Source organism: Excalfactoria chinensis, chromosome 6 (genome assembly GCF_039878825.1).
Source record: "Excalfactoria chinensis isolate bCotChi1 chromosome 6, bCotChi1.hap2, whole genome shotgun sequence".
NCBI lineage: Eukaryota > Metazoa > Chordata > Aves > Galliformes > Phasianidae > Excalfactoria > Excalfactoria chinensis.
In genome coordinates, this window is record NC_092830.1 from 33,992,847 (window position 1) to 34,011,035 (window position 18,189).

The 18,189-nt window shown below is 49.3% G+C and overlaps 1 protein-coding gene across 1 annotated transcript; it reads left to right on the plus strand.

Annotated features, from left to right (window-relative positions):
• Positions 1–3,229: 3,229 nt before the first annotated feature.
• Positions 3,230–18,081, plus strand: LOC140254470 (scavenger receptor cysteine-rich domain-containing protein DMBT1-like). Its single transcript, XM_072340963.1, has 6 exons — positions 3,230–3,290; positions 4,236–4,364; positions 13,828–14,139; positions 16,640–16,951; positions 17,211–17,255; positions 18,038–18,081. Exons 1-6 carry the CDS (start codon positions 3,230–3,232, stop codon positions 18,079–18,081), a joined length of 903 nt encoding a protein of 300 aa, XP_072197064.1.
• Positions 18,082–18,189: the final 108 nt, after the last annotated feature.

The window sequence follows — 18,189 nt, forward strand, 5'->3', positions numbered from 1 at the left end:
CCCAGCCCCTACAGTTCTGTTGTGATACTCTCACGGCACACAGCTTTGATTTGTTCTTTAAAATTAAGCTATATTACTGCTACATTATTATGTTATCATCCTTCTGTTAGGATGAGACTCTGCAGGTCACCAAAAATTTCACAGCAGGGAATACAATTGCAGCTCCAATGACACAAACATAGGGGACCTGAGCATTGGATAGCATTAGCTATGAGCAACCTCCTCCGTGGTACACTTCAATCAACTCTTACCACAGTGTTAGATGCATGGATTGTGTGAGTGTTGGCAAAGAGCTGCGTTTTGGCTCGAATTTAGAGCAGCAGAGAAATTTCCTTACGGAACTTCCCATTATCCTCAATAACGTAGCTGGTTTGCTTGTGGGATTCTCTGGGATCCCTCTGTTTGCATGGATGGAAGGGCTTGTTTCCTTGGCAGAAATCTCATGGCCTTGCTAAAGTTCAGCACATACAAGGATGGGAGCCTTCCCTGTTCTCCTTGCAGAGCTTATTGGACGTATTTAAATGCTTGGAGGTCTTTCAGATGAGAACATCCCAAGCTGGTAATCTTGACTTTTCCATTCTTGCTTTTTGTTTCTTCTGCTTTTTAACCTCTGAAATAAGATTAAATTCCTGCAAGAGACTCTTCTGGGCAGCACAGTGTAGACATCTACAAGTAGGAAACCTTGGGAAGCATCTTGTACAAGTTGAGCTGAAAGGCGATTCATTTAGACAGAATGATGTAGGTAGGTTAATTTTAGCTTTCTCTACAAGGACTTTGGAAAGTAGCATAACTGTTGAGCAATGTACTGTAAGTGAACTGGTGCTGGGAATTGCTGTGACATTACTAAATGGTTGATTTCTTTCTTCTGAATACTGAAGAATCACTACATGTGAAAAAGGAAGCGATAAATGTGTGTTCATTCCCTGCTCACTTTTCTGATACAGGCAGAAAGAGCAGGTTTGGAATTGAAAGCAGCACTCGAGAAATGGGACATTGCAGCAAACCTTCAGTTTGAAAGATCTGTAGCTTTCCTAGATGGTTTGCTGGATGTGAGCACTTGCTTTAGCAAGCAGAACTCCAATACAAGATGTCCTGAGTCAACAGGTTGGTTTTCTCAGACAAACTCCTTTAGGTTTTGCATGCCTGCCAGTTTTGTTTTGTGGTAACACACACTTGATCTCACATATTCTGTCTCAGTGTTGCATGGTCAAAAGCTGAGCTCTGCTCTCAGAACGGTAGCTAATTGCTGATGTGTTATCAAGACTGCAGTGCAATATGTTGGGTTTATCTTTATGGTACTTTATTTTACATCAAACTTCCTGCTACTGTGATTTCAGTACGTGCAGTAGAAAGGAGAAATAAACTCTGGATCTTTTTGTTGAACAGAGGATGCTGGCGTTTCAGCAGTTGTAAATCAAAAGTACCTGTTGTCAAACCTGAATGCTTTATGTTGGAATAGAATACTTCATGCCATACTTCATGCTCATTGCTTCTTGTCATCCCATCAGGCATCACTGAGAAGAGTCCAGTTCTGCCTTTACTCCACCCCACCAGGTCTTTATACAAATGAATGAGATCCCTCTAAGTTTTCTCTTCCCAGGCTGTAAGGTCTCAATTATCTGTAGGAAAAATGCTGCATCCTTCAGATGCTCCTTAATCATTTTAGTGTCTTCATTAGACTTCTTCTACTATGTCCATCTCTCTTACAAACCAGGTAACCTAGGACTGGAATCAACATCCCAGGTGGGTTTCACTGCATTGGACTTACACAGATTTTGGTAGCGGGGGGCACAGGGGAGCCCTCCAGCAGCAGAGCCCAGAAGCTGCCCCATGTTATGGTCATTCCTCAGGAATTTAGTGGAAGGAATATGACTCCATAGCCCCTTCCCAAACACAATGTGTGATCACTGGGCATATGGTGTTGTATTTGCTTTTGTCGGGAACAGCAAAGCTGTGAATAGCAACGTTTGTGCTTATGTTTTCTTTATCAATACATTAATGCAATTGGACGTATTTACCACTGTGCTCCAATTGTTTGCTTTTCTCATTGACTGCTTTGATAATATCTGCCACTGTTTCTGGACCCTGGCCTTTTGTCTTTTCTTCCTCTCTTCTAGCACTTTGAACCTTTGCAAAAAGAGGACTTGTTGTTCCCTTTCTTTCTACACCCAAGACTTGCTTTGCTGCAGGAGGAAAGTTGGAATATACCATCAGGAATCGTGAGTTATTTCAGCTGTTGTGGTTAGTTTGTTGTTTGTACCATAGTCAGAATGAACAGACAGGTAAAGCCTGGGTGAAGTGCAGTGGATGAAATATTAGACCAACAAATGACCTGTTGCAGCTGGCCTGTATGTGAGGAGGGAAAACTACAGAACTGCAATATAATGACTCCAGCTAAGAAATTAGCCAGACGGGATGATGGGCAGTTGTTCCTGAAGCTGTCTGAAACTGCATTAAGCCTTCACACTGACCAACTGATGAAGCCATTTAGATGGAACTTTGGATTTTTCATCAGGCCATATTTCCTCCCCTTTTGACAAACATTGTGATTCAAGGTTTTGCTGACAAATTCAGCTAAAGATCATGGTAGTAGATTTGGGGAAGAAGTTGCTAAATCAAAGCAAGCCCAGCAGAGACTCTCGATGAGCTCCAGTTAGGGTATCTAACAAATAACTTTCAGTAACTTGTTTTTGATACCTGACTTAATCCCAAGTGTTATGTGCTGTTTGTTGACAAGCAACAGAGAAACAAGCCTGTAATTTCAAGAGGAAGCCATCAGAAACGTAAATGTCGACGAGACCAGGAATCTCTGCTATGAGGTTGCTGCCTGGCCTTGGAATATGTGCTGCAATCTGCTTAATCAAGTCCTTAGGTACAAGCAGCTAATAAATAAAACTGGGATGGTCGGAGTAAAGAAATTAAGTTCACCAGTCTGGTTCCAAAGGTAATACTGGACCTGCTCAGAAGTCAAGGATACAGTTAAGATAATTTGTAATAATGACGATAGAACAAATTTTCCAGAAACCGAAACTTAAAAGGTTCTGTTTCTGTAAAGATCCGGTTGTCGTAAAACATCAGATAAGAGGCCAGGTGTAACTTGGATCATGGCTGTTAAACTACATTTCGTAATCGTCTGCTGTTTGGACAGGCTGGCCTTGGGAGCCTCACCCTTTCACAGCAGCGGGGTATAAATTCTGATGCTCTGCTTCATTGGCACCTCTTGTGCAAGATGGGTACCAACAAGATCCTGCTTTTCCTCTTAAGCGCAGCAATTCTGGATGCCAGCTCAGGTAAACTGCTTAAAATCTTCTAAAACATTCTTACAAAAAGGTGGAGAATCGGGGATGGTTTACTCCTCTTCACCAATTCCATACATGTAACTCATGTGATAATGTAATCAACTTTGTTCAAACATTGTATGTAAAACAGACTGCAATTAAACAGCATTATGTTTTCTTATTAAAAACATAATCCAATCAACTTTATGATTAACTATTATTTGCACTGATGTAAATTTAGTGCAACGAACCAATGTTGTTTCGACTTTTACTGTAGTGTCCTTTAGCATAGATTAAAACAAAATAATACTACCATGAAAATAGCAATGAAATACTTTATTTGTATAACTCCATGTATAATAGTGTGAAATTAAGGAATATAGTAATAATAGTATGAAATTAAGACCAAAAGTTCACGTAATACAGGATGTGCAGCTGCACTGAGAGTAGAGGGGCAGGCATTATTTTTGACAGTATGACCGTACCTGGATTAGTGTGTACCTAGATTAAACTTGGCCCTTCTGGAAGCCAAAGAACATTGATGAATTAGACTGGTTTTCAATCCACCAGAATTCCCATATCCATTTCAAGAAGCATGAAAGACACAGAAGAGAAGAAAGGGAGAGGAGTGACATGGAAATGAGGAGCCATATTCAGCTGAGAGGAGCAGTCCTCATGGCCTCACTCTTGTGTGCTGTTAAATTGCAGTGTGAAGGGAAGGTGTGTGTGTGCTGCAGTGTTTTTCCATATGCTCTTTGTGTCCTCCTTTCCCGGGTGCCTCTCTGAGCTTGGTGAATGGCCGGAACTGCTGTGAGGGGCGCATAGAGGTCTAATGCAATGGGATTTGAGGCACGGTCTGTGATGATGTCTGGGACTTCAGGAATGCCAATGATGTGTGCAGGCAGCTGGGCTGCGGCTTTGCAGTTTCAGCACCAGAAAATGCCTATTTTGGACCAGGCACTGGCACAATTTACCTGGATGATGTGCAGTGCACCGGGAGTGAGTCGTCCCTGTTTGAGTGCAGGAGCAGTGGCTGGGGCGTGCACAACTGTAACCACTATGAGGATGCCAGTGTTGTCCGCTCAGGTACCACTGATTGTCCTTCCCAAATCCTGGTACACGCTGATGAACTGGTGCTCCTTTGCCTGGCAAGACGATGTTGTGGGGACACATTTGCAGGCTGTGTATTGCTGTGCTCCTGTGGGAGATGGCCCTGCCAAGAGAGCCTCGCTGTGCATTGCAGTGTGACAGGGCAGCACCGCCATCCCCAGAGCTGGGAGCAAACCTGCTGCACTCCATCATCCCAATGTCTCTCACTTGCTTCTTTCTCTTCCTCCTGTAGCAGCTGCGAAAACTAGATACTCAGCTACCTACCCATGGGAAAGTACATGTGAGTCTGCATATTCCACATTCCCTTCCTGTGCTTTACATTGGGGTTATAGATGTTAACAGCACAGCCATACAACCTGAGGCCCCCAGGTGTAGCAAAGGGGATGTTGTTGGGAAGCCTACATTGCAGGGGTGGGCACGGTGCTGCCAGAAATGTCCCTGGGGTTGAATTTCACTTTACCTGCAGTTGTGGGGAGCACAAACTCGGGGATATGTTTTCCAAGTCTATGTTCACCAACACATGCCTCACTGGAGTTTCTTTTTCTCCCCCTCTCCACAACTCCCACATCCACAACCACAGAGGTCACCACCATTCAGACCACTGCTTCAAGTTACTCTGCATTAATGCAGGTCAATGTTGTTTGCACTACTTTAGGGCTGTGGTGCTGAGTGCATGAGCATGGTATTTTCCACGGCATCAGTGAGCCCTCAAACATGCAGAGCTGGCAGGGACCCATAGGGACATGAGAGTCCAGGAGTGGACTCTGCATAGGGTGGCCCAAGAGATACCTCACATGTCCAAGTGCACTGTCCAGCTGGTTATTCAGCACTGGCAGGCCGGGAGCCATGGCCACTTAGTTCGCTGGGGGCCACGTCCAGTGCCCAGCCTGCCTGTCTGTGCACAGCTGTTCCCAGTATCCCATCTGATCCTCCAGATACATCTTTAAGGTATCAGGCACCCTTCCCAAATCCTGGTACACGCTGATGAATTGCTGCTCCTTTGCCTGGCAAGGCGATGTTGTGGGGACACATTTGCAGGCTGTTTTCTGCCCTGCTCCTGTAGGAGATGGCCCTGCCAAGACCACCACGCTGTGCATTGCAGTGTGACAGGGCAGCACCCCCATCCCCAGAGCTGGGAGCAAATCTGGTGCGCTCCTCCATCCCAATGTCTCTCATTTTCTTCTTTCTCTTCCTTCTGTAACAGCTGCAACTACTGAATACACAACCTCCCCATGGACAACTACAGGTGAGTCTGCATATTCCACATTCCCCTCCTGTGCTTGACTTTGCGGTTATAGGTGTTAGCAGCCCAGCCATACAACCTGAGGCCCCCAGGTGTAGCAAAGGGGTTCTTGTTGGGAAGCCTACATTGCAGGGGTGGGCACGGTGCTGCCAGAAATGTCCCTGGGGTTGAATTTCACTTTACCTGCAGTTGTGGGGAGCACAAACTCGGCGATATGTTTTCCAAGTCTATGTTCACTAACACATGCCTCACTGGAGTTTCTTTTTCTCCCTCTCTCCACAACTCCCACATCCACAACCACAGAGGTCACCACCATTCAGACCACTGCTTCAAGTACATCTGCATTACTGCAGGTCAATGTTGTTTGCACTACTTTAGGGCTGTGATGCCGAGTGCATGAGCATGGTATTTTCCACGGCATCAGTGAGCCCTCAAACATGCAGAGCTGGCAGGGACCCATAGGGACATGAGAGTCCAGGAGTGGACTCTGCATAGGGTGGCCCAAGAGATACCTCACATGTCGAAGTGCACTGTCCAGCTGGTTATTCAGCACTGGCAGGCTGGGAGCCATGGCCACTTACTTCCCTGGGAGCCACGTCCAGTGCCCAGCCTGCCTGTCTGTGCACAGCTGTTCCCGGTACCCCATCTGATCCTCCAGATACATCTTTAAGGTATCAGGCACCCTTCCCAAATCCTGGTACACGCTGATGAATTGCTGCTCCTTTGCCTGGCAAGGCGATGTTGTGGGGCCACTTTTGCAGGCTGTTTTCTGCCCTGCTCCTGTAGGAGATGGCCCTGCCGAGACTACAACGCTGTGCATTGCAGTGTGACAGGGCAGCACCGCCATCCCCAGAGCTGGGAGCAAATCTGGTGTGCTCCTCCATCCCAATGTCTCTCACTTGCTTCTTTCTCTTTCTCCTGTAACAGCTGCACCTACTGAATACACAACTACCTCCCCATGGTCACCTACAGGTGAGTCTGCATATTCCTCATTCCCTTCCTGTGCTTGACTTTGGGGTTATAGGAGTTAGCAGCCCAGCCATAAAACCTGAGGCCCCCAGGTGTAGCAAAAGAGATGTTGTTGGGAAGCCTACATTGCAGTGGAGGGCACGGTGCTGCCAGAAATGTCCCTGGGGTTGAATTTCACTTTACCTGCATTTGTGGGGACCACATACTCGGGGATATGTTTTCCAAGTCTATATTCACCAACACATGCCTCACTGGAGTATCTTTCTCTCCCTCTCTCCACAACTCCCACATCCACAACCACAGAGGTCACCACCATTCAGACCACTGCTTCAAGTATGTCTGCATTACTGCAGGTTACTGTTGTCTGCACTACTTTAGGGCTGTGATGCCGAGTGCATGAGCATGGTATTTTCCACGGCATCAGAGAGTCCTCAAACATGCAGAGCTGGCGGGGACCCATAGGGGCATGAGAGTCCAGGTGTGGATTCTGCACAGGTTGGCCCAAGAGATACCTCACATGTCCAAGTGCACTGTCCAGCTGGTTATTCAGCATTGGCAGGTCGGGAGCCATGGCCACTTACTTCCCTGGGGTCACGTCCAGTGCCCAGCCTGCCTATATGTGCACAGCTGTTCCCGGTACCCTCTCTGATCCTCCAGATACATCTTTAAGGTATCAGGCAACCTTCCCAAATCCTGGTACACGCTGATGAATTGCTGCTCCTTCGCCTGGCAAGGCGATGTTGTGGGGCCACATTTGCAGGCTGTTTTCTGCCCTGCTCCTGTAGGCGATGCCCTTGTAGAGACCACCACGCTGTGCATTGCAGTGTGACAGGGGAGCACCGCCATCCCCAGAGCTGGGAGCAAATCTGTTGCGCTCCTCCATCCCAGTGTCTCTCATTTGCTTCTTTCTCTTCCTTCTGTAACAGATACAACTACTGAAGACACAACTACCTACACATGGGAAAGTACATGTGAGTCTGCATATTCCACATTCCCTTCCTGTGCTTTACATTGGGGTTATAGATGTTAATAGCACAGCCATACAACCTGAGGTGCCCAGCTGTAGCATAGGGGATGTTGTTGGGAAGTCTACATTGTAGGGGTGGACAAGGTGTGGCCAGAAATGTCCCTGGGGTTGAATTTCACTTTACCGTCTGTTGTGGGGAGCACAAACTCGTTGATATGTTTTCCACGTCTATGTTCACCAACACATGCCTCACTGGAGTTTCTTCCTCTCCCTCTCTCCACAACTCCCACATCCACAACCACAGAGGTCACCACCATTCAGACCACTGCTTCAAGTACATCTGCATTAATGCAGGTTAATGTTGTCTGCTCTTCTTTAGGGCTGTGATGCTGAGTGCATGAGCATGGTATTTTCCATGGCATCAGAGAATCCTCAGACATGCAGAGCTGGCGGGGACCCATAGGGACATGAGAGTCCAGGTGTGGACTCTGCACAGGGCGGACCAAGAGATACCTTTCATGTCCAAGTGCACTGTCCAGCTGGTTATTCAGCACTGGCAGGCCGGGAGCCATGGCCACTTACTTCCCTGGTGCTACCTGCAGTGCCCAGCCTGCCTGTCTGTGCACAGGTCCTGTAGGAGATGGCCCTGCCGAGACCACCACGCTGTGCATTGCAGTGTGACAGGGCAGCACCGCCATCCCCAGAGCTGGGAGCAAACCTGGTGCGCTCCTCTATCCCAATGTCTCTCATTTGCTTCTTTCTCTTCCTTCTGTAACAGATACAATTACTGAAGACACAACTTCCTCCCCATGGGAAACTACAAGTGAGTCTGCATATTCCACATTCCCTTCCTGAGCTTGACTTTGCGGTTATAGGTGTTAGCAGCCCAGCCATACAATATGAGGCCCCCAGGTGTAGCAAAGGGGATGTTGTTGGGAAGCCTACATTGCAGGGGTGGGCACGGTGCTGCCAGAAATGTCCCTGGGGTTGAATTTCACTTTACCTGCAGTTGTGGGGAACACTAAACTCGGGGATATGTTTTCCAAGTCTATGTTCACCAACACATGCCTCACTGGAGTTTCTTTTTCTCCTTCTCTCCAAAACTCCCACATCCACAACCACAGAGGTCACCACCTCTCAGACCACTGCTTCAAGTACATCTGCATTAATGCAGGTTAATGTTGTCTGCACTACTTCAGGGCTGTGATGCCGAGTGCATGAGCATGGTATTTTCCACGGCATCATTGAGCCCTCAAACATGCAGAGCTGGCGGGAACCCATATGGACATGAGAGTCCAGGTGTGGACTCTGCATAGGGTGGCCCAAGAGATACCTCACAGGTCCAAGTGCACTGTCCAGCTGGTTATTCAGCACTGGCAGGCCGGGAGCCATGGCCTCTTACTTCCCTGGGAGCCACGTCCAGTGCCCAGCCTGCCTGTCTGTGCACAGGTCCTGTAGGAGATGGCCCTGCCGAGACCACCACGCTGTGCATTGCAGTGTGACAGGGCAGCACCGCCATCCCCAGAGCTGCAAGCAAACCTGGTACGCTCCTCCATCCCAATGTCTCTCACTTGCTTCTTTCTCTTCCTCCTGTAACAGGTACAACTACTGAATACCCAACTACCTCCCCATGGACACCTACAGGTGAGTCTGCATATTCCACATTCCCTTCCTGTGCTTGACTTTGCGGTTATAGGAGCTAGCAGCCCAGCCATACAACGTGAGGCCCCCAGGTGTAGCAAAGGGGATGTTGTTGGGAAGTCTACATTGCAGGGGTGGGCACGGTGCTGCCAGAAATGTCCCTGGGGTTGAATTTCACTTTATCTGCAGTTGTGGGGAGCACAAACTCGGGGATATGTTTTCCAAGTCTATGTTCACCAACACATGCCTCACTGGAGTTTCTTCCTCTCCCTCTCTCCACAACTCCCACATGCACAACCACAGAGGTCACCACCATTCAGACCACTGCTTCAAGTACATCTGCATTACTGCAGGTTACTGTTGTCTGCACTACTTTAGGGCTGTGATGCTGAGTGCATGAGCATGGTATTTTCCACGGCATCAGGGAGTCCTCAAACATGCACAGCAGGCAGGGACCCATAGGGACATGAGAGTCCAGGTGTGGATTCTGCACAGGGTGGCCCAAGAGATACCTCACATGTCCAAGTGCACTGTCCAGCTGGTTATTCAGCACTGGCAGGCCGGGAGCCATGGCCACTTACTTCCCTGGTACTATCTGCAGTGCCCAGCCTGCCTGTCTGTGCACAGCTCCTGTAGGAGATGGCCCTGCCGAGACCATCACGCTGTGCATTGCAGTGTGACAGGGCAGCACCGCCATCCCCAGAGCTGGGAGCAAATCTGGTGCGCTCCTCCATCCCAATGTCTCTCATTTGCTTCTTTCTCTTCCTTCTGTAACAGATATAACTACTGAAGACACAACTACCTCCCCATGGGAAACTACAAGTGAGTCTGCATATTCCACATTCCCTTCCTGTGCTTGACTTTGCGGTTATAGGTGTTAGCAGCCCAGCCATAAAATATGAGGCCCCCAGGTGTAGCAAAGGGGATGTTGTTGGGAAGCCTACATTGCAGGGGTGGGCATGGTGCTGCCAGAAATGTCCCTGGGGTTGAATTTCACTTTACCTGCAGTTGTGGGGACCACAAACTCGGGGATATGTTTTCCAAGTCTATGTTCACCAACACATGCCTCACTGGAGTTTTTTTCTCTCCCTCTCTCCACAACTCCCACAACCACAGAGGTCACCACCATTCAGACCACTGCTTCAAGTACGTCTGCATTACTGCAGGTTACTGTTGTCTGCACTACTTTAGGGCTGTGATGCTGAGTGCATGAGCATGGTATTTTCCATGGCATCAGAGAATCCTCAAACATGCAGAGCTGGCAGGGACCCATAGGGACATGAGAGTCCAGGTGTGGACTCTGCACAGGGTGGCCCAAGAGATACCTCACATGTCCAAGTGCACTGTCCAGCTGGTTATTCAGCACTGATAGGCTGGGAGCCATGGCCACTTACTTCCATGGTGCTACCTGCAGTGCCCAGCCTGCCTGTCTGTGCACAGCTGTTCCCAGTATCTCAGCTGGTCCTCCTGGTGCATCTTTAAGAGACCCCCACCCTGTGCATTGCAGTGTGACAGGGCAGCATTGCCGTTCCCAGAGCTGGAAGCCAGCCTTGCGTGCTCCTCCATCCCAATGTCTCTCACTTGCTTCTTTCTCTTCCTCTCTCAACAGATGTTGATACCTCAACTCCTGTTCCTTCTACACCATCCAGCACACCTGGTATGTATCTGACTTTCAGTATTTTATTTTATTGTTTGCTTATTTTTTTATATGTTTTCATCTGTATTCTATATCCCACTGTTTTTTCTGTTCTACTCTTAGAAATTCTGAATTTTTCATGATATCTTGATACCCTCCTTTTTACTCTTAGATTTCTCTGATTGTCCCTTGAGTGTCTTTAGGCCTCCATCTGGTCTTTGGTCTTTTTTATGCTTTAGTAACTTTTTAGCCAGTATCTGTTCCTTTCTCTCATGCGCTTTCATTCCTTAAGCCTGCTAAATGCAAATTAGCAGTTTAGATTCCTAGTTCTGCTGTGATTACACCCATTGCCTGTGTAAGAAGTGTATATCCATTCATTTTATCTGGAAACTTCACCACCATTTGCTTTGGTATGTGAACCAAAGCAGGTACCCCATCTGATCCTCCAGATACATCTTTAAGGTATCAGGCACCCTTCCCAAATCCTGGTACATGCTGATGAATTGCTGCTCCTTTGCCTGGCAAGGCGATGTTGTGGGGCCACATTTGCAGGCTGTTTTCTGCCCTGCTCCTGTAGGAGATGGCCCTTCCGAGACCACCACGCTGTGCATTGCAGTGTGACAGGGCAGCACCGCCATCCCCAGAGCTGGGAGCAAATCTGGTGCGCTCCTCCATCCCAATGTCTCTCATTTGCTTCTTTCTCTTCCTTCTGTAACAGATACAACTACTGAAGACACTACTACCTCCACATGGGAAACTACAAGTGAGTCTGCATATTCCACATTCCCTTCCTGCGCTTGACTTTGCAGTTATAGGTGTTAGCAGCCCAGCCATACAATATGAGGCCCCCAGGTGTAGCAAAGGGGATGTTGTTGGGAAGCCTACATTGCAGGGGTGGGCACGGTGCTGCCAGAAATGTCCCTGGGGTTGAATTTCACTTTAACTGCAGTTGTGGGGACCACAAACTCGGGGATATGTTTTCCAAGTCTATGTTCACCAACACATGCCTCACTGGAGTTTTTTTCTCTCCCTCTCTCCACAACTCCCACAACCACAGAGGTCACCACCATTCAGACCACTGCTTCAAGTACGTCTGCATTACTGCAGGTTACTGTTGTCTGCAGTATTTTACGGCTGTGATGCTGAGAGCATGAGCATGGTATTTTCCATGGCATCAGAGAGTCCTCAAACATGCACAGCAGGCAGGGACCCATAGGGACATGAGAGTCCAGGTGTGTACTCTGCACAGGGTGGCCCAAGAGATACCTCACATGTCCAAGTGCACTGTCCAGCTGGTTATTCAGCACTGGCAGGCTGGGAGCCATGGCCACTTAATTCCATGGTGCTACCTACAGTGCCCAGCCTGCCTGTCTGTGCACAGCTGTTCCCAGTATCCCATCTGATCCTCCAGATACATCTATAAGGTATCAGGCACCCTTCCCAAATCCTGGTACACGCTGATGAATTGCTGCTCCTTTGCCTGGCAAGGCGATGTAGTGGGGCCACTTTTGCAGGCTGTTTTCTGCCCTGCTCCTGTAGGAGATGCCCTTGTAGAGACCACCACGCTGTGCATTGCAGTGTGACAGGGCAGCACCGCCATCCCCAGAGCTGGGAGCAAACCTGGTGCGCTCCTCCATCCCGATGTCTCTCATTTGCTTCTTTCTCTTCCTCCTGTAACAGCTGCACCTACTGAATACACAACTACCTACCCATGGACAACTGCAGGTGAGTCTGCATATTCCACATTCCCTTCCTGTGCTGGACTTTGAGGTTATAGGTGTTAGCAGCCCAGCCATAAAACCTGAGGCCCCCAGGTGTAGCAAAGGGGATGTTGTTGGGAAGTCTACATTGCAGGGGTGGGCACGGTGCTGCCAGAAATGTCCCTGGGGTTGAATTTCACTTTAACTGCAGTTGTGGGGAGCACAAACTCGGGTATATGTATTCCAAGTCTATGTTCACCAACACATGCCTCACTGGAGTTTCTTTTTCTCCCTGTCTCCACAGCTCCCACAGCCACAGAAAGCTCCATTCCATCCATTCCTCCAGGTGTGTCTGCATTATTCCTCGTTGGTCTCTGCCCTATTTTAGGGCTGTGATGCTGTCTGAGTGCTTGAGCTTTGCCTTTTCCGTGGTGTCAGAGAGTCCTCAAACACGCAGATCTGGCAGGGATCCACAGGGATGATAGAGTCCAAGTGTGGACTCTGCACAGGGTGGACCAAGAGGTACCTCACATGTCCAAGTGCACTGTCCAGCTGGTTATTCTGCACTTATAGGCTGGAAGCTATGGCCACTTACTTCCCTTGTGCTACCTGCAGTGCCCAGCCTGCCTGTCTGTGCACAGCTGTTCCCAGTACCTCCACTGATCCTCCAGATGCATCTTCAAGCCATTCCCCTTTACCCATCGTGAGGAAGGTGTGTCCACAAACCACATCCCTTCTGAGTCTCCTGTGCTCTCTAGGCTCAACAGACAAGTGACCTCTGCCACTCCTCATAAATCATGGAATCTAGTTGATTTTTCCATCATTTCTTTCACCCTTCTGTGGACACACTCTACATGTTTCACATTCTTATTTTGTAGAGTTCAAAACCAGAGAGTGTGTTTGGGTTGCAGCTACAAATATGTTGAGTGAAGGTGGATTGGTGTTCCCTGGCTGCCTGAGCTGTGCTTAAAGCAGCAGGACATAGGCTTGGCATCTCTGTTGGCCAAAGCAGGTCTTAGTTCAGTGTTATGGAGCTTTCCATCCTCCAGAACTCCCACATCCTTTCCATCAAGTGCCTGAGACACAGAAGAGAAGAAAGGCAGAGGAGAATCATGAAAATGAGTTTTCAGCTGAGAGTAGCATCATTATCATTCATGAGTTTTCAGCTGAGAGTAGCAGTCCTCGTGGCCTCAGACTTGTGTGCTGTTAAATTGCAGTGTGAGGGGAAGGAGTTTGCGTGCTGCAGTGTTTTGCCATGTGCTCCTTGTATCCTCCTTTGCCAGGTGCCTCTTTGAGCTTGGTGAATGGCCAGAACCGCTGTGAGGGGCGCGTGGAGATCTACTACAGAGGGAATCAGGGCACGGTCTGCGATGATGGCTGGAACCTCAGGGACGCCGATGTTGTGTGCAGGCAGCTGGGCTGCGGCTTTGCAGTTTCAGCACCAGGAAATGCCTATTTTGGACCAGGCACTGGCACAATTTACCTGGATGATGTGCAGTGCACCGGGAGTGAGTCGTCCCTGTTTGAGTGCAGGAGCAGTGGCTGGGGCGTGCACAACTGTAACCACTATGAGGATGCCAGTGTTGTCTGCTCAGGTACAACTGATTGTCCTTCCCAAATCCTGGTACACGCTGATGAACTGGTGCTCCTTTGCCTGGCAAGGCGATGCTGTGGGGACACATTTGCAGGCTGTGTATTGCTGTGCTCCTGTGGGAGATGGCCCTGCCGAGAGAGCCTCGCTGTGCATTGCAGTGTGACAGGGCAGCACCACCATCCCCAGAGCTGGGAGCAAACCTGGTGCGCTCCTCCATCCCAATGTCTCTCATTTGCTTCTTTCTCTTCCTCCTGTAACAGCTGCAACTACTGGATACCCAACTACCTCCCCATGGACATCTACAAGTGAGTCTGCATATTCCACATTCCCTTCCTGTGCTTTACATTGGGGTTATAGATGTTAACAGCCCAGCCATACAACCTGAGGTGCCCAGGTGTAGCAAAGGGGATGTTGTTGGGAAGTCTACATTGTAGGGGTGGGCACGGTGCTGCCAGAAATGTCCTTGGGGTTGAATTTCACTTTACCTGCAGTTGTGGGGAGCACAAACTCGGGGATATGTTTTCCAAGTCTATGTTCACCAACACATGCCTCACTGGAGTTTCTTTTTCTCCCTCTCTCCACAACTCCCACATCCACAACCACAGAGGTCACCACCATTCAGACCACTGCTTCAAGTACGTCTGCATTACTGCAGGTTAATGTTGTCTGCACTACTTTAGGGCTGTGATGCTGAGTGCATGAGCATGGCATTTTCCACGGCATCAGGGAGTCCTCAAACATGCAGAGCTGGCAGGGACACATAGGGACATGAGAGTCCAGGTGTGGATTCTGCACAGGGTGGCCCAGGAGATACCTCACATGTCCAAGTGCACTGTCCAGCTGGTTATTCAGCACTGGCAGGCCGGGAGCCATGGCCACTTACTTCCCTGGTTCTACCTGCAGTGCCCAGCCTGCCTGTCTGTGCACAGCTGTTCCCAGTACCCCATCTGATCCTCCAGATACATCTTTAAGGTATCAGGCACCCTTCCCAAATCCTGGTACACGCTGATGAATTGCTGCTCCTTTGCCTGGCAAGGCGATGTAGTGGGGCCTCTTTTGCAGGCTGTTTTCTGCCCTGCTCCTGTAGGAGATGCCCTTGTAGAGACCACCACGCTGTGCATTGCAGTGTGACAGGGCAGCACCGCCATCCCCAGAGCTGGGAGCAAATCTGGTATGCTCCTCCATCCCGATGTCTCTCATTTGCTTCTTTCTCTTCCTCCTGTAACAGCTGCACCTACTGAATACACAACTACCTACCCATGGACAACTGCAGGTGAGTCTGCATATTCCACATTCCCTTCCTGGACTTGACCTTGCGGTTATAGGTGTTAACAGCCCAGCCATAAAACCTGAGGCCCCTGGTGTAGCAAAGGGGATGTTGTTGGGAAGTCTACATTGCAGGGGTGGGCACGGTGCTGCCAGAAATGTCCCTGGGGTTGAATTTCACTTTACCTGCAGTTGTGGGGAGCACTAATCTCGGGGATATGTTTTCCTAGTCTATGTTCACCAACACATGCCTCACTGGAGTTTCTTTTTCTCCCTGTCTCCACAGCTCCCACAACCACAGATAGCTCCATTCCATCCATTCCTCCAGGTGTGTCTGCATTATTCCTTGTTTGTCTCTGCACTATTTTAGGGCTGTGATGCTGTCTGAGTGCTTGAGCTTTGCCTTTTCCGTGGTGTCAGAGAGTCATCAAACACGCAGATCTGGCAGGGATCCACAGGGATGATAGAGTCCAAGTGTGGACTCTGCACAGGGTGGACCAAGACAGAACTCACGTGTTGGAAAGCACTGTCCAGCTGGCTATTCTGCACTTATAGGCTGGGAGCTATGGCCACTTACTTCCCTGGTGCTACCTGCATTGCCCAGCCTGCCTGTCTGTGCACAGCTGTTCCCAGTACCTCCACTGATCCTCCAGATGCATCTTCAAGCCATTCCCCTTTACCCATCGTGAGGAAGGTGTGTCCACAAACCACATCCCTTCTGAGTCTCCTGTGCTCTCTAGGCTCAACAGACAAGTGACCTCTGCCACTCCTCATAAATCATGGAATCTAGTTGATTTTTCCATCATTTCTTTCACCCTTCTGTGGACACACTCTAAATGTTTCACATTCTTATTTTGTAGAGTTCAAAACCAGAGAGAGTGTTTGGGTTGCAGCTACAAATATGTTGAGTGAAGGTGGATTGGTGTTCCCTGGCTGCCTGAGCTGTGCTTAAAGCAGCAGGACATAGGCTTGGCATCTCTGTTGGCCAAAGCAGGTCTTAGTTCAGTGTTATGGAGCTTTCCATCCTCCAGAACTCCCACATCCTTTCCATCAAGTGCCTGAGACACAGAAGAGAAGAAAGGCAGAGGAGAATCATGAAAATGAGTTTCCTAGTTCAGCTGAGAGTAGCAGTCCTCGTGGCCTCAGACTTGTGTGCTGTTAAATTGCAGTGTGAGGGGAAGGTGTTTGCGTGCTGCAGTGTTTTTCCATGTGCTCCTTGTATCCTCCTTTGCCAGGTGCCTCTCTGAGCTTGGTGAATGGCCAGAACCGCTGTGAGGGGCGCGTGGAGATCTACTACAGAGGGAATCAGGGCACGGTCTGCGATGATGGCTGGAACCTCAGGGACGCCGATGTTGTGTGCAGGCAGCTGGGCTGTGGCTTTGCAGTTTCAGCACCAGGAAATGCCTATTTTGGACCAGGCACTGGCACAATTTACCTGGATGATGTGCAGTGCACGGGGAGTGAATCGTCCCTGTTTGAGTGCAGGAGCAATGGCTGGGGCGTGCACAACTGTAACCACAATGAAGATGCCAGTGTTGTCTGCTCAGGTACAACTGATTGTCCTTCCCAAATCCTGGTACACGCTGATGAACTGGTGCTCCTTTGCCTGGCAAGGCGATGCTGCGGGGACACATTTGCAGGCTGTGTATTGCTGTGCTCCTGTGGGAGATTGCCCTGCCAAGAGAGCCTCGCTGTGCATTGCAGTGTGACAGGGCAGCACTGCCATCCCCGGAGCTGGGAGCAAACCTGATGCGCTCCTTCATCCCAATGTCTCTCACTTGCTTCTTTCTCTTCCTCCTGTAACAGCTGCAACTACTGGATACCCAACTACCTCCCCATGGGAAACTACAAGTGAGTCTGCATATTCCACATTCCCTTCCTGTGCTTGACTTTGGGGTTATAGATGTTAACAGCCCAGCCATACAACCTGAGGCCCCCAGGTGTAGCAAAGGGGATGTTGTTGGGAAGTCTACATTGTAGGGGTGGGCACGGTGCTGCCAGAAATGTCCCTGGGGTTGAATTTCACTTTACCTGCAGTTGTGGGGAGCACAAACTCGGGGATATGTTTTCCAAGTCTATGTTCACCAACACATGCCTCACTGGAGTTTCTTTTTCTCCCTCTCTCCACAACTCCCACATCCACAACCACAGAGGTCACCACCATTCAGACCACTGCTTCAAGTACGTCTGCATTACTGCAGGTTAATGTTGTCTGCACTACTTTAGGGCTGTGATGCTGAGTGCATGAGCATGGTATTTTCCTCGGCATCAGAGAGTCCTCAAACATGCAGAGCTGGCAGGGACCCATAGGGACATGAGAGTCCAGGTGTGTACTCTGCACAGGGTTGCCCAAGAGATACCTCACATGTCCAAGTGCACTGTCCAGCTGGTTATTCAGCACTGGCAGGCCGGGAGCCATGGCCACTTACTTCCCTGGTGCTATCTGCAGTGCCCAGCCTGCCTGTCTGTGCACAGCTGTTCCCGGTACCCCATCTGATCCTCCAGATACATCTTTAAGGTATCAGGCACCCTTCCCAAATCCTGGTACACGCTGATGAATTGCTGCTCCTTTGCCTGGCAAGGCAATGTTGTGGGGACACATTTGCAGGCTGTTTTCTGCCCTGCTCCTGTAGGAGATGGCCCTGCCGAGACCACCACGCTGTGCATTGCAGTGTGACAGGGCAGCACTGCCATCCCCAGAGCTGGGAGCAAACCTGGTGCGCTCCTCCATCCCGCTGTCTCTCACTTGCTTCTTTCTCTTTCTCCTGTAGCAACTGAATCTACT

Excerpts from the sequence above, each read along its gene's own strand:
- LOC140254470 (XM_072340963.1), top strand. The coding sequence starts at position 3,230 with ATGGGTACCAACAAGATCCTGCTTTTCCTCTTAAGCGCAGCAATTCTG. Across the intron at positions 3,291-4,235 it reads AATTCTGGATGCCAGCTCAG|GCACTGGCACAATTTACCTG; the intron begins GTAAACTGCTTA and ends ATTTTGGACCAG. Across the intron at positions 17,256-18,037 it reads CTCCCCATGGGAAACTACAA|GAGATGGCCCTGCCGAGACC; the intron begins GTGAGTCTGCAT and ends CTGCTCCTGTAG.